General features: G+C 54.2%; 2 protein-coding genes across 2 annotated transcripts; one reads left to right on the top strand and one right to left on the bottom strand.

Moving 5' to 3' along the window:
* Positions 1–222: 222 nt before the first annotated feature.
* Positions 223–2743, bottom strand: Z519_02148 (uncharacterized protein; the record flags this gene model as incomplete). The annotated part of the gene is made up of 3 exons (XM_016759905.1): positions 223–766; positions 870–1976; positions 2244–2743. The coding sequence occupies 3 exons, from the start codon at positions 2741–2743 to the stop codon at positions 223–225; spliced, it is 2151 nt and encodes a 716-aa protein (XP_016623426.1).
* A 5800-nt stretch (positions 2744–8543) lies between these two features.
* On the top strand, positions 8544–10989 carry Z519_02147 (uncharacterized protein; the record flags this gene model as incomplete). Its single annotated transcript, XM_016759904.1, has 3 exons — positions 8544–8599; positions 8751–9041; positions 9900–10989. 3 exons carry the CDS (start codon positions 8544–8546, stop codon positions 10987–10989), a joined length of 1437 nt encoding a protein of 478 aa, XP_016623425.1.
* Between the last annotated feature and the right edge of the window lie 2840 nt (positions 10990–13829).

The following is a 13829-nucleotide window of genomic DNA, read 5'->3' as shown; positions in this document are numbered from 1 at the left end:
ACTAGTAATTGGCGACAGTTGGCAGTCCAGAGAGGAAACTCCAACAAAGGATGGCGGGGTCGACAGCCGCCAGAGAATTCTCGAGCCGGTTAGCATCCCTATCCTGCACCTCGGGTCCTCCCGCCAGCCGTAGATATCAGTTGCTACCCTCAACCTTCCCTCTCCATCCTTGCAGAATGGAGGGGTTGTTAGGACCGAATCCCGATTCCAAATTGTCGCCTTTCAAGTCTCGTCCTGGGCTTCATCAATCGTGGCACCACCCATGGGCCGGTCTGAAAGACTGCTGGGGCCGCGTCCTGGACTCGAGTCACTTCCACTTGGTGAAATTCCAGTGGGATCCTGGGGAACTTCCTCGCGCAAGCACACATTTTCCAGCATGTTGGTCCATTTCCCACTCTGCCCAGCGTGGCTGTGCTTGAGATGCTGTCTGAAATGATCGGCCCTGTAAAATTTCTTTGCCTGGTTGCACTCGCCAAATTTGTGGACATTGGTGAGGTGTTCGATCCGGCGATCCCAGTCCGGCTGAGGCAGATTTGGGAATTCTTCTCCGCAATAGCCGCACACGTCCGTCTGAGCACGGGCTGGAGCAGAAGAAGACGTCGAAGGAGAGGATGGGTGAAATGCAGCCTCGTAGCTCGTAATGGCTGCACACGACCAAGAATGGCGCCGTAGGTGTAGAGAATTTTGGTGACGCTCAGCCTCATTTTTGTTTTTGAAGCGGTTGTTGCAGTACTGACAAGTATACTGTTTCTCCATTTGATGCGCTCTGGCCGACAATCAGCGTCGCATCCACGGACACAAAATGGGAGATCAGACTCTGGGCAGGAGTGTGGGGTTGGCAGCACAAAATCCCAGGAGTGTCCACTTACCTCAATTCCTCCTCTGTGTCGAACTTTTTGGGCTTCTTGGGACAGCAGTCGCAGATAAAGTAATTGCCAACGCGGGTCGCGGGAGGGAGCCTTGAGTCGCTCATGACGGAGTGTGTAGATGTCTTTGGGGGGGGAGGTAATGTATCGAGAGGAGATTGCGTGGACGGTTTTCTGGATGGTGCAATTGACGTGGCAGGGCTCGAAACAGGCTGGGCCGAGGTTATATATGCAGCCTGGGAAGCAGGGTCTAGCGGTGACTGTCGCTCGAAGGAAGAAATGCTGGTCATGCTACTGCCGGCCACTGAGAGAGCCACAGACGATGCATATGAGTTGTGCCTGACGCTCGACGCGGTCGACGAAACAGATCCATACTTGGGCTGATAATACTTCGACACCGGCGAGCGTCCAGACGCGCCCGTGTGGACTTTTGGAAGCGATTCTGCTGATGCGTTACCACGTGACGGGGATTTGTCGTCCCGAGCCACATCGGATGGGGGTGACCCTGCACGCCGCTTCATTCCCTGCTTAGAAGATAGCCGACCCACTTGCTGCTCTTGTCGGTCGCTCAGATTGAGATTGCGGAATGCGTTGCCATCTTCGCCTCCAATGTCGGATTCTGTTTCGGCGAAAAATCCTTGGTCATAACTGCCGCGATGTGAGCGGCTCGCGAGACTGGCCACTTCATCGAATCCCGGCCCGGCGCCGCCAGTTGCAGGCATTCCGCTCGGTCGAGGCTGAAGAAACAATTCTGGGTCCAACACGAGCGAGTTACTCGCGCTGTCCATCGAAGGACTCCGATGATCCATATTGTAGTCACGCCATCCCGGTCGCGATCCCGGTGAGACGCCTGCTGATACCGGACTTGTGATCCATCTGGACACCGGATCAAAGAGCGCCGAAGGAAGCTCATTGGCTGACAATAACTGGACATTTGAATCCTTTGTTTGCAGGGAAAGTTTCGTGCCAAAAGGTGAGGACTCAGTTGAGCCCGAACGCTGATGTCGCGGAGGCGAATTCGACTTTCCAATCTTGGACAAAAGTCTTTGATCGTATGCTTGCGACGAGCGGTCGAAATTTCGCTGTGCCAACGGCACTTCACCTTGTAGTCTAAAATAGAATATCTCATCAGCATTTCTCGCCCATTGCCACCTACGGCTAACGGCTCACGGGGCGGCAATCTGGCCCCCACGACTTGTGCGAAATGACTAGAAAAAGCACCAAGACAACCCCAAACAATCAGATCAGTGGAGTATTAGCCGGTAAAATACGACACTGTAACACCCTGATCGTGACAGAATGAAAAGACATGGAAAAACGGAACAAAAGAGAAAGCTGAAATTTTGGGCTTGGCTCAAGATGCCACGGCTGACTCACCTCTGATTTCCTAAAGTCGGAGATGGCGGTTTCCGGATCAAGGCGGGCACTGAACCGGCCAGACGTATGTCGCTTTGCGAGGGTGACCTCAACGTCGAGACATTGCTGCTTCGGCGGACGTAATCGTCGTCGTCGAGGTCCATCTCGTCGGTATCTTGAGCGCGAACAAAGTGGCTCTTCGAGTCCAGATAGCCGCCGTACAGGCTCGAGCCCGGCTTTATGGGCGCCAGTTGTCGCTGTGTGTCAAAGGGTTCGCCGTTGGCCCACTTCCAGGCAATGTCGACTCCCTGGGCCAAGTCGTTGTTGTATCGAGGGGGGGGCAGCGGCGGTGGGACGTCGTTAAAGCGAGCGCCCGGGATGACCATGGCTTCTCGAGGTCGAAGGGAGTCCTCTGAGTTTTGGGAGTTGGACCGAGAAGTAAATCGAGGTGTAGCAGCATTGTCTCTGCAGGGTAGTAATGGAACACGCATTCCGGCGGTGCCAGTCCTGCGGATATCCATGGTGATCTTGTCTCACGGCCACTGCAACATCAGAAAATGGCGGGAGGCAACAAAAGCTCAGCTGGGTAGTTATACTGCAAGGAACGGCGCTCGGATTTTTAGATTTGATTGTGGCGAGGGCATGCAACTCCTCGCGGGCGCCCCGTACTTGGATATGTGTGCCTTGCCTGGGTTGTTTGCGTGACTCGGCCGATGCACATGTGCCTGACCCTTGGATGTCCTGGGCCAGGGGGAGGGGTCTCTTTTTTTTTTTTCTTGAGCGGTATATCCTGAACCGTCGAGGGCTAAATTCTTCGAGTGGTCTTCTGGCCAATAGGTGGTATAACAGGGGGGTGTGGATGTGCCTTCCCTCAAGGGAACAAGTAATGTAGCAGTCTATCTCGCGGGTTGAAAAAGTACAGGGTTGTTACAACAGAGTCTGGCGGTAAGGACAGGATGGAGAGCAGAGGAGACTTTCTCGTCACCCTCTCTCTCAAGGCGGAACGGGTGGCAGAATGGAAATGACAGTATTTGAGGACCAGTCAACGGAGGGATCGCAGATATGAGGAATGAGCCTAGGAGGAGGGGTTTGTCGAACGGGCTGGTGAGCCACAGTCAGGCGGGCAGCAAGTAGGAGGAGCGATAGACATGCTGCATAAGAATGAGGTATGCGGTGTGAGGGAGGATGGGAGGTGAGGGAAGGTCGCAGACGGTGATTTGCTTGTAGGATTCGCACCCGCAGGGTGTCCTGGGGATAACAGCTGGACAGGGCCACGGTATAGGTGAGCGGAATGAGAGGGTCCTGTCCGTTCTTGGTTTCTTTTGGATTTGACACCCAGCAATGGCCGTAGCAAGTGTAGTGTACGAAGGGGGTGTACGAGGTCTCGCAGGCTGAGGATTGGGACGAGGTGGGAGGGGGATCGAGGCGAGGGAGGACCGTTGTGGAAGGCGTGGAAGGCGTGGAAGGACTAGAATAGCTTCTCTGACGAAGACAGGTAGGGCGATGGCTATGAGAATGACAATGGCACGCTCCAGTGCTTGGACGAGCTCCGCAGTCGTTGTGTGAAGTCAGTCATGCCGCCATGCGATTGCGCTTTGCTTCTTTCTTCACAAATCGGGCCAGGGTAGGGCAGGATAGGGCAAGGTAGGGCAGGGCAGCTGGGATCCAAGTGGAGCGGCTTGAAAAACATTCTCAGCAGGGCTGTTCGAGGGGCAGCCAGCAAACGGGAAACTCTAAGAGACCAAGGCCTAATGCGTGAGCCAGTCTCGAGCGCCGACAACACGCGCTGGCGCCCATAAACCTTTTTTTGCCCTCGTCAGGCTATCTGATCAGAGAGAACTGGCCAGGAATTGGAGCGGGAGCTGGGCTGGTTCAGCCCTACGACACGCAGCCCAGATCGGCGTGGCTTCTAGCGTAAAAGGCCGCAGAAAAAGGCTGCATCCGTTCCGAGGGAGGCCAGGATGGTGGAGCCTAAAAGCCCTGGTAGCCCCGACCAGACCCTGCTAGGCTAGTCCTAGGGGGCCTAGGAGCCTATGGCTGGCCGAGATGCAAGGTTTAATCTTTCTCTTTGCTCTCTGTGCTTCTTGTGTCTCTTGGGACGCGATGGAACATCGGGGTCGGGGACGGGGGCGCGCTTGGTCAACCTCCCGCATCTCCCTCTCCCTTGGCTCCGTCATCCTTCCACCGGTACCTCGTCCATACGAGGACCTACCTAGGTCCTCCGTACATATCGTCTTGACTCGGCTGTGTGCACAAACACACGCAGTGGGGACTCATCCGTCGTCGGTGCTGCTGCTGCAAGGTTCAATCGAGTCAGCAGCTTTCACACTTTTTGCCCTCATTTACCATGTACTACCGAGTCCTGTAAGTACCATACAATGTGCTATGTGCCCTGATCCCTTGCATTCGAGTATCGTTTGTGCGCATGATGAGCCACGCACTCACGGCATGCTGAGCCCCTCCTGGCAATAAGCAAACAAGATGGCTGAGACCCAACCTTGCTAGGTTGAACGGTGGCCCATGAGGAAGGGGAAGGGGGGGAGAAAGGCGACATGGGCTGACCTCGTGCACCCCCAGGCGGTAATATGGCACTCCGTAAGTGATATGGGTGATAATGGGGACTCCAGAGTCCAAGTGGGCACCCGATAGGGCGAGCCTACCAGGCACCCAGGCAAGAGCCAGGAATCGTAGTTAAGAAGTTGTTCTTGTTGCTGAGACCTGAGCGAGACCAAAAGGCTAAGACCGAGTTGTACACGGAGCTAAGTAAAGGCGAGGCGTGAGAGAGATGCCTGGTAGCCCCTGCAATGCTGGGCTGTGGGTTGCCCCCGCCAAAACCTGCCCGCAGCTTAGTGGTGGGACCAACGAGGAATTGAGGAGAAAGTAGGCCTGAGCCCTATGAAGCCCACGCTCAGGGTGACCAGGGAGGCATCTTGGGTATCTCATGGGCCATGGCTGTTGTGCTCCGTGTGAGAGGCCAGCTGATGCCCGTAGGGAATGATTCGCAGGCATTAGTTCTGCGGTGGACCGTTGACGCGTGATAGGGCTAGAACCATGACACGAGTACTGTGACTCGGCGAGCACGGCATCATGGTTCCAACATCCCAGTATCCATCCTCCTCCTCCCTCTCCCATCATCAGCCATCAGCCATCATCCTCTCATCTTACCATAATAAAGCACCGCCAACCGCCAGCCGCCAACCGCCCATCGAGTCCCTCCTCTTCTGGTCCCACCTGGACCCGTCCGCCGCTCTGGTCGTCCCAAGCTGAAGCCTTATGACTAGCATTCCGGAAAACGCGGGATCATTCCTGGTGGCGTTGTTTGCGTTTTGCATAATTTAGTTAGGGTGATGCGAGATGCTTTTCCTGTACGCCGCACGAGGTCCGTCCTTCCAGCCTTCCCTTTCCACAAACGGGTAAGATCTCTACCTAGAACGCCCGTTGTTGCACACTGCACACAGATCTTCCTACCCGTAACCTTCCACAAATCCTCCTGTGGAAAGCATTTCCAACAAAAGACAAGAGGCAGGGAACAAGGGAACAAGGGAGTTCCAACGTGCACTTACCTAGCTTGCTAGGTGTGTGCTCGTATCGATTACGCCTGGTCGTCTGCTGCAACAAGGTTTTTGGGGGGATGGGTTCGCGCATGTTGAGCATTCACCATAGAGGGTCTAGCTCCAATGGATCCCTCGTTCCAAGGCTCCTTGTCACACACAACACCAGCGAGTACGAGGGCTCGTCTTTGCTTTCACGTCATACCTAGGTATGTAGGCACCAAGTGCCACGCTGACAAGGGCACTGGGAAAACTCTAGAACCAGAAATCAAGCGGGAGCTAACCATACACTCTCGTACCAAGGGTCCCTCCGGTGCTGTGTGTTGGCAGTCACCCTTCTCGGAGAGTTTCAAACACGGGAGTTGATCCAGTATAGGGTACTTCGAGAGGAGTGTCATTTGACCTTCCCTTGGGAAGATGGGGCATGCCGAGACTGATTGCCTGCATGGCTCCACGGCTACTGACTCGAGCCACAGGTTTGTTTCTGTGCTGTCCACTAACGCCTAGCAGCCATGTCGGGGATGCAGGTGAGGGCGGAATCAATTGCTGCGATTCCAGGCCCGGTTCTCCCTAACGACTTCCCTCCAGATGATCAGTACCAATTCCTAGCCCTATGCCCTCTCTACCCGAGTCCTCTGCCCTACGAAAAGCTGACTGTGATGCCTTACAGAGCCCACCGTCGCCCACACTTTCACTCCTCCGTGATTAGTCAAGACTTCTCTCGCTATCCGCTGTTACACACTTTTCCAGGTGGGTTGTATACTGCATACATCGACGGATTGCTATTGGGCCAGCTTCGTCCATCAGGGCGATGGGACATCATCCAATCATTCCCGTGAAGTGGCGCCAGTGGGCTCGGTAGACACGACTCCCGAAATGATCAAGGTATGCATAAGCCATGTTTCTCTTTTGTCTCCTCTATTCGGGGACCATAGTCCTCTATTCCCTCTGAAAATCCTGAGGTGGCATACTGCAAACAGACAGGTGAAAGGAGACAGGGATCGCGACATCCTTCGTGGTTGGCAGGGGTGGTACAGGTTTCAGCATGATTTCGAGAGTGTGGATCATATCATCTGCAAGAATTGGGAAAGTGCACAAACTCGATTCGGTAGCGGAATCAAGGAGGTTGCTGCCTTCAATTTGAGGGCTTGAAGCCTTGGAAGCCGACAAGGCTGGCGCTTAGCCAACCGCAACGACATGATTGGCTAGGGAGATGGTCAGTTTGATCAACTTCTCCAGCCTGTGGCCTGAATGGGCAATCGGCTGGTGGGTGAAGTTTCCAGACCAATGATGGTGCCAACGCATTGACGAGGAGGCGTACTGTGAATACCTAAGGTAGGTAGGTATGCCTCGAAACGGCGCCTGGCTTCGGAGCAAGAAGCCAGACAGGGGCAAAGATCCGATTCAGATTCGAGAAGTCGCCTCTTGGATCCTCTTGGTCTGCCAAGGGTGGATGAAGGAGCGGGTCTGGAAGAAACTGGGGAAACATTGCGAGTGGCCGAAACTGACGTCGTATCTCAGATCATGTCGCCGGAAAAGCATGCCCTAGTGACTGGCACGCCCAACAAGGATCTCCCTTTGCGGTGTGGGGATTCCTATCAGGTACCAGAACACCCCCCAGTCTCGAACCCACCATCTCTTCCGAGCTTCCAAAATCCCAGACCGACAAGTTGCAGACAGTTGCAGACAGGCTGCTAGTCCCGTTTTCCAGAAACTTCATTCACATCGCTTGCGGTTCCTTTCGAGAAAGGTGGTGGCCAGCTTCAATCGCTTGGAACTGGGGACATGATATTGATCCTTGTGCCGGCCCGGAACCAGATCCTGCGATGAAGCGTTTTGTGATCGACTTTGGTTCTGTTCTCCGATGCCTTAATGTGATCCTGAGCAAGCCAGAGGTGCCATGATAAAGACCTTTGTGTGGTTTTGTTGTCGCCGTCGTTGGGCCGTCGACACAAACCCTGTCAGAGGGTCGCTATCCGCCCTCGCCACCTCGCAGCCTCTTTGAACGCCGCCCCGGGCCGTCGTTAAGGTGCCAATGAGACATTAAACCTCGGACCTCACCTCGGCGCTCCTCTTTTTCTGGAGCCCCTCGTCACCCTGCCGGCTAAATGCTGATCGATTGCCGATCGTTTTACGTACAACTCACCAGCCACGGAGAGTAAACGCCACAGCCATATGAAGATGGCACCGCTAGACGTTATGTGGCGTCGCAGGCAGTTGCTCGGGTCACCACTCACACGCACAGTCTGCACTGCTGAGCGACAATAGGATTTTGGTGTCTATATACCACTGGACTCGTTTAGATACTCTCCAAGACCAAAATCATGGCGAGGTGAAGGGGAGCTGAAAGCGAACGCAAAATGAAACCAGAGGCGACGGTTGCCCGAGTCTTGGCACCAGCCGAGGCTCTTTCGATTTTGCTTTCCCTTCAAAGTTTCAGGCTTCACTTCAAGGCCACCACAGCCAGATACGAACCAATCTCTTGTCGCCCTCGCAATACTCCATTTGTATCTATGAAAATTTCATCTCTCTCTCCGTCAAGAAAGATAATAGCCATCACGACAAAGCGAAACCTCAACCCGTAATCATCGCCCACTCTCCGAGAAAGACAAGGGACCGTTCGAAAATCCACATTTCGGGTCTCTGTCCACCCTTCACCGTTCACCGCCAATTTCCCTTTGCGCGAGGCGGCTGGCCTTGGCCAGTTCTTCTTCCTTATCTGGAGTCCCAATCCGTAAATCACCTGAGCTGCGGTATCCTGAAAGCCAAGATGGACTTTCCAACCCTGCCGAGCAAGGTCCCAGGGTACAACCTGTACATTGATGGGTAGGTTCTTTGGTGTCATGTTCTTTCCATCCACAACTCGCACTGTAAGGACCGCCGCTCCTCCCAACCCTTTTTGACGGGTTTCGGGGTCGGGCCGATAGAGAGAACGAAGGGGGAGTTTTGATGATGCATGTTGACGAGATCTTTTCAGATTCCAAGCCTTGCGTCGCCCGAAAATCCTCCAGGGCTCCAACATCACTCATGTTGTTTCGGTCTTGGACTGGAAGTTTTCAAACGACTGGGCCTCGCTTCGCGGTTTCCAACACTTGCATATCCCATTAGACGATGTCTACGATTCCAACATTCTGTCCCATTTTCCGCGGAGCAATGCCTTCATTCATCAAGGGTTGAAGTACTCGGGCTCCAATCAGTTTGGCACCTCTGGCGCTTCCCTCAAAGATGGCACCATCAACCCGATTCCGGGCGGGGTTCTTGTGCACTGGTAGGTGGTTTCTTCTTTCCTTCTGGCTTCTGGCCACTGCAGCCCTTTTCTTGTTTGCGCAAATCTGCCTCATAGGACATTGGATCCAGGGGCGCGTGTCCGTGTGCCTGGTTTTCGTTTTAGTGGGCTTTATCTATTGTCCTTGTTGAAATCAACTATGGGCACCCTTCGGCGACCACAATTATCAGGAACCCGAGCGCCTGGTCCACATCTCGTAAAGCGACAAATTTTCAGAATACTGAGCCGGCCAAGCCGGCAGTACTTCTGAACGACTGGCCTACATTGTGGGTAGGCTGGAAGAGACCACGCGTCCTCCACAAAATCCCAAGGTTTGCATTTGGCGGCTTGGCCGACTCTTGGGTTTGCCACGCTGAGCGTCCCTGTTTGGGTACCGCCACTCTGGGTCAAGACGGGACATGTTCTCCCAATCGAGTATCGAGGCATGTGAAGGGGCACTGTCTTTGAAGCTACAATCCAATACAGTTCAACAAAGATCGGCTGGGACCACAGCCTTCCACGTGCGGCTCTATCACTGCTATCAAATCACGTGATTGGGTCTTCTTTTCGCCGCAAGGCTGAGGCCGTGGAAAAGGTGTCCCGAACATGATGAGACCACAACACGAAGCACAGTGTCTGCGTTGGGATCCAGTGAGGAGGTCTCTAGAGGTGATTCATCATCCCTTGTCACATGGACATGAGAGAACCAATGTAACAAGAGTGCTTTGGTCATGTCTCGAAGAATATCACCTCACTGCCGCCACCGCCGCCGCCAAAGATTTACCTTTACCACTCTGCTCTTACGAACCCGGTTTATGATGCCTCAAGGAATCTCCGATGAAGCTAACCTGTATCTGGCAGTGCAATGGGCGTCTCCCGCTCTGCGACAATCGTCATAGCCTATCTCCTGTGGCACTCTCGCCAACAAGCAAACATCTTCAATACTGAATCTCAGAGGACCTCCACAGCGCATGCTTCCGCGCCGCCTCCATCGTCGTCGACGACATCACCACCGGAAATGGTGTCACTACCACTTACACCGCTAACACTGGACTCCGCCCTTGCCTTGGTCCGCGAATGTCGGCCGCAGGTTGAACCCAATTCAGGGTTCATCAAGCAACTCCGCATGTTCGAAGCCATGGGCTGCCCGACAACACAGGAGCAACTAGAAAGCCACAAGATTTATCGACGGTGGATGAACTCACGGAACGTGCTGGACGCATTGAGCGAAAATCGGGCGCCGGAGATGGACCATATCAGTTTTCGGGACGAGGAAGATGACGACAACAACAACGCAGACGGCATCCAAAGTTCGTCTTCAGGAACGGGAAAACCCGACGGGAGCGACCTTCTCAACGAAAGGGTCCAGAGTCTCACCCTACTCGACCCAGACAACGACGAGCCGACCGAGATCTTGAACCCAGACATAACTCTGTCGTCACCTTCCCCAGCGCCTCCTCTCCCCGCCGACGTCGAAATCAAATGCCGCAAATGCAGACGCCTGCTCGCCAAATCCGACTTCGTCCTACCTCACAAGCCTCCTCCGCACCGCGACCCCTCAGCAGCAACCACTGGCGGGGACCCGTGCGCACATATCTTTCTCCACCCCCTATCGTGGATGAGGCCGGTCCTGTCAGAGGGACAGTTGGACGGCCGACTCACATGTCCGACACAGTGGTGCGGAGCCAACATCGGCAAGTTTGCGTGGCAGGGGTTACGCTGCAGTTGTGGAGGGTGGGTGACGCCGGGGTTCGGTCTGGCAAAGGGCAAAGTGGACGAGGTGCGAGTTCGTGCGGAAAATTCATCCAGAAGAGGAGGAGCGGGACAAGGACAAGGACCAGCAGCTTTGGTTGGGCCTGGACATGGAGCCGGGGATGGTAAGAAAGCGGTCTTCAACGGCGCGGTGAGATATCCCCCTGGGATGAGGAAAGCAGGGAATGGCAACTTGTGACGAACAAGTCGAGTTTGACCAAAGCCGTGCCGTACCGATCAAAGACCACTTTGGACACACTTTGGGATTTCCGCGGCTGGATTATGGCGAGAATCAGCAAAGCTACATAAAAGGAAGCATGCGTGCATTGGTCATGGACTTTTAGACGGCGAGGCTGAATCATCCACATTACGTGCGTACGAAGCGGTTGATCTGGTCCGGGCAGTTTTACAGGTCATACTACCTCCCGTGCAGGACGGCATCGAATATACCTATATTCAATAACCCATCAACCTCAAGGGGCGCCCAGGCCAACAAAAGCAATATTCCATCCCTCCAAGCCTCTTATTCTTCATGCCGCAGTGGGAGACAGCATGTGTGCCTCTCTGACTGACCTTTCGTAGCCACGACGACCCTGAGCGATGCGGAAAAGGTGCGGTCCCTGCACCCCCAAAGCGTTGAGCAGTCAGTCGATCTCCTGCTTTGCGTTCTCGCGACCCCAAACAGTAAGTCTGCGTTCGGGACTATGACTAACACCTTCGAATTAGGTTGTTATTCATCTTCGATGTGCAGTAAGAAAATGTTCCCTCCACGATGCGTCCTGTTGTCGGAACCGATGACAGGACAGTAGTTAAGGTCGCCTAACGTTGGCAAGGCTTCTGAAAGCTTGCCACCGCTAACGGCAAACGGTTTCCGCTGCCAAAGGTCCGAGGACGCCGTGAAGCATTAGTTCAAGCATGATGACGTTCTACTCTTGTAGGATCCATGTAGGATAAACGGTTGATTGGGAGTCTTCTTCCCCTCAGGAATCCTTGTCGGTTCATCCTTCTTGTAAGAACAAGGGCTCTCGGCAGGCATTCGTGGCACATTCCGAGCTGCAGGCAAGTCTTCGTTCCTCATTCCAGTAGAGGGGAGTCGCTGGTTACTTGAATTGCTTGCTGCCACTGTTCTCGGCAGGAAGGGCAGAACCGCCCTTTGCCTCTTTGAGATAGGCGGGCAAGATACTCTCGCAGCCTGGTTGTACCAGGTCAATTCGGGTCTGTCAGGAGTCAGGACCACACGAGTAAGCACTCTTTTGTGTAGTACAATTTCCTCGTTTGGCATTTCCGAACACCTACTGTCTTTGACAGATGTCACCCCACATCTGCTGGGTCCATCTCGAGGGGAGCCAGCTAATACTCTCATCTTGTCCCTACATATGTACCCAGTCAATGCCGCTGCATCTTTACCCGAACCGGCAAGTGGTGGTGTCCCGACCTCTACCCGCGCATCTAAGAGCTCATGATTCATGACAAATGCGTCTGTGAATGCGTCGAAGTCAGGATCTCTGACGGTGTCCGAGGTGTTCACCCACCTTGCCTGGTGTGGCACACTCCTAACGTTTCAACAATGCAAAGTGTGGCCTCCGCATTGCGGTCCGAAAGGAACTGTGCGAAGTCATTTCGTCTTCCCGCGAACGAGCCATGAACGAGAATGCTCTTAACAGGATGCCGCAACTCCAACCGTGGTCGCCGTTCTCGGGGTCTCTGTGTCAGCCTTCTCATGAAAGCCCCGTTGATGAGTGCGTCTCTAGGTTTCAGCCTTACAGGGCCATTCGCTAAATTGGTAGATGGAGCAGTTTGAAAAAGATGGCAGGGCTCACTTTGCCGCCAGCCGTTTGCTCGAGACATCGGTAGCTTTGGAAATCACCTCCGCAACAGTGATCCTCTGGCTCGCGTGTGGTTGCATACTTTATTGATCCAACAAGTATGCAGAATCCTTCGATGCTGACATCGGGCAGTCGTTTTGGATGATTAGCCCGCAAGCCTAGGACGTCTTAGGCCCGTTCTTGGCTTGGCATGTTTCACGCTCTGTAAAACCGGGGTTGAGCTCGTCAATGCTGCAGCTCAAAACCGGCTCGCTGACTCGAACCGTCGGGCGCTCCGAAAGTCAGAGCTTCGACCATTTTTCTGAGTTCGAATGACCGGGTCTCGATCCACGCCATCCCTGGAACAGGATGACAATCAAGGCTCGCCAGAACTCTGAGTGAGCAACAATCGGAAACACTCCGGCTGTTGTGATCATCCACGTGCCCGTGGCTCGCTTATCTGAATTCCAAATCCTGCGCGGGACATTGAGAGCATGGGAGAGAATTAAGCACGCCTTCAGAAGTGTATGAGCTGAAGTGGCCGGGTAGGGCTGGTACAACGTGGTGTGTTGTGAAACCTAATTGAGGTTCAGCCTTGTGAGAACTTAGAGCGGGAGGCCGAAACCTCCAAACGCCGACCTCCAACATATGCCCCAACCATGAAGGGCTAGCGGGCCAAGTATAAGAGGATCTCGCTTGCCATCGAGAACGGCGGCTCCGGATAGGGTTAGGATGTCAGGCTAGGATCACCAGGGCGTTTGTCTCTCTAATGGCTGCACGCTTTGGATCTGTGATCCTGAAGCATTTTAAATTGGGAAAGTGGTCTTGATCATGCGCGATGCACCTCGTAATGCGCGACGCTGACCGAATATGGCATGTGGGCAGACCGGCCCCCAAAGCGGGCGAGACTGGTGGAAGCGACTGCTGGGTGGGTGGCCCGACTGCAAGAGCGGGATGGTCGTATTGAACTCGAGTTTGGCGCTTTTGAGTCGTTTTTCTCTCGCTTCTTGTGAACACGAACTGCACGATGCGAGCTCGTGTTTGTATGCACCTTGCGAGCGAGAAATGTCGTACTGAACCACGTGTCGTCACGACAAAGGCTGGAATACCTGACTTCTCTTGACATCGTTTCCATCCACATCCACTAATGGGAATAAGGATAATTATGGTCGCTGACTCTCCGCTGACCTCTGAGCATGGATGAGAGCTGGAGACAGGCAGTATCAGCTCCACC

Source organism: Cladophialophora bantiana, assembly GCF_000835475.1.
Source record: "Cladophialophora bantiana CBS 173.52 unplaced genomic scaffold supercont1.3, whole genome shotgun sequence".
Taxonomy (NCBI): Eukaryota; Fungi; Ascomycota; class Eurotiomycetes; order Chaetothyriales; family Herpotrichiellaceae; genus Cladophialophora; species Cladophialophora bantiana.
The sequence above is the reverse complement of the archived record's forward strand: the minus strand, read 5'-3'. Positions and strand labels throughout refer to the sequence as shown.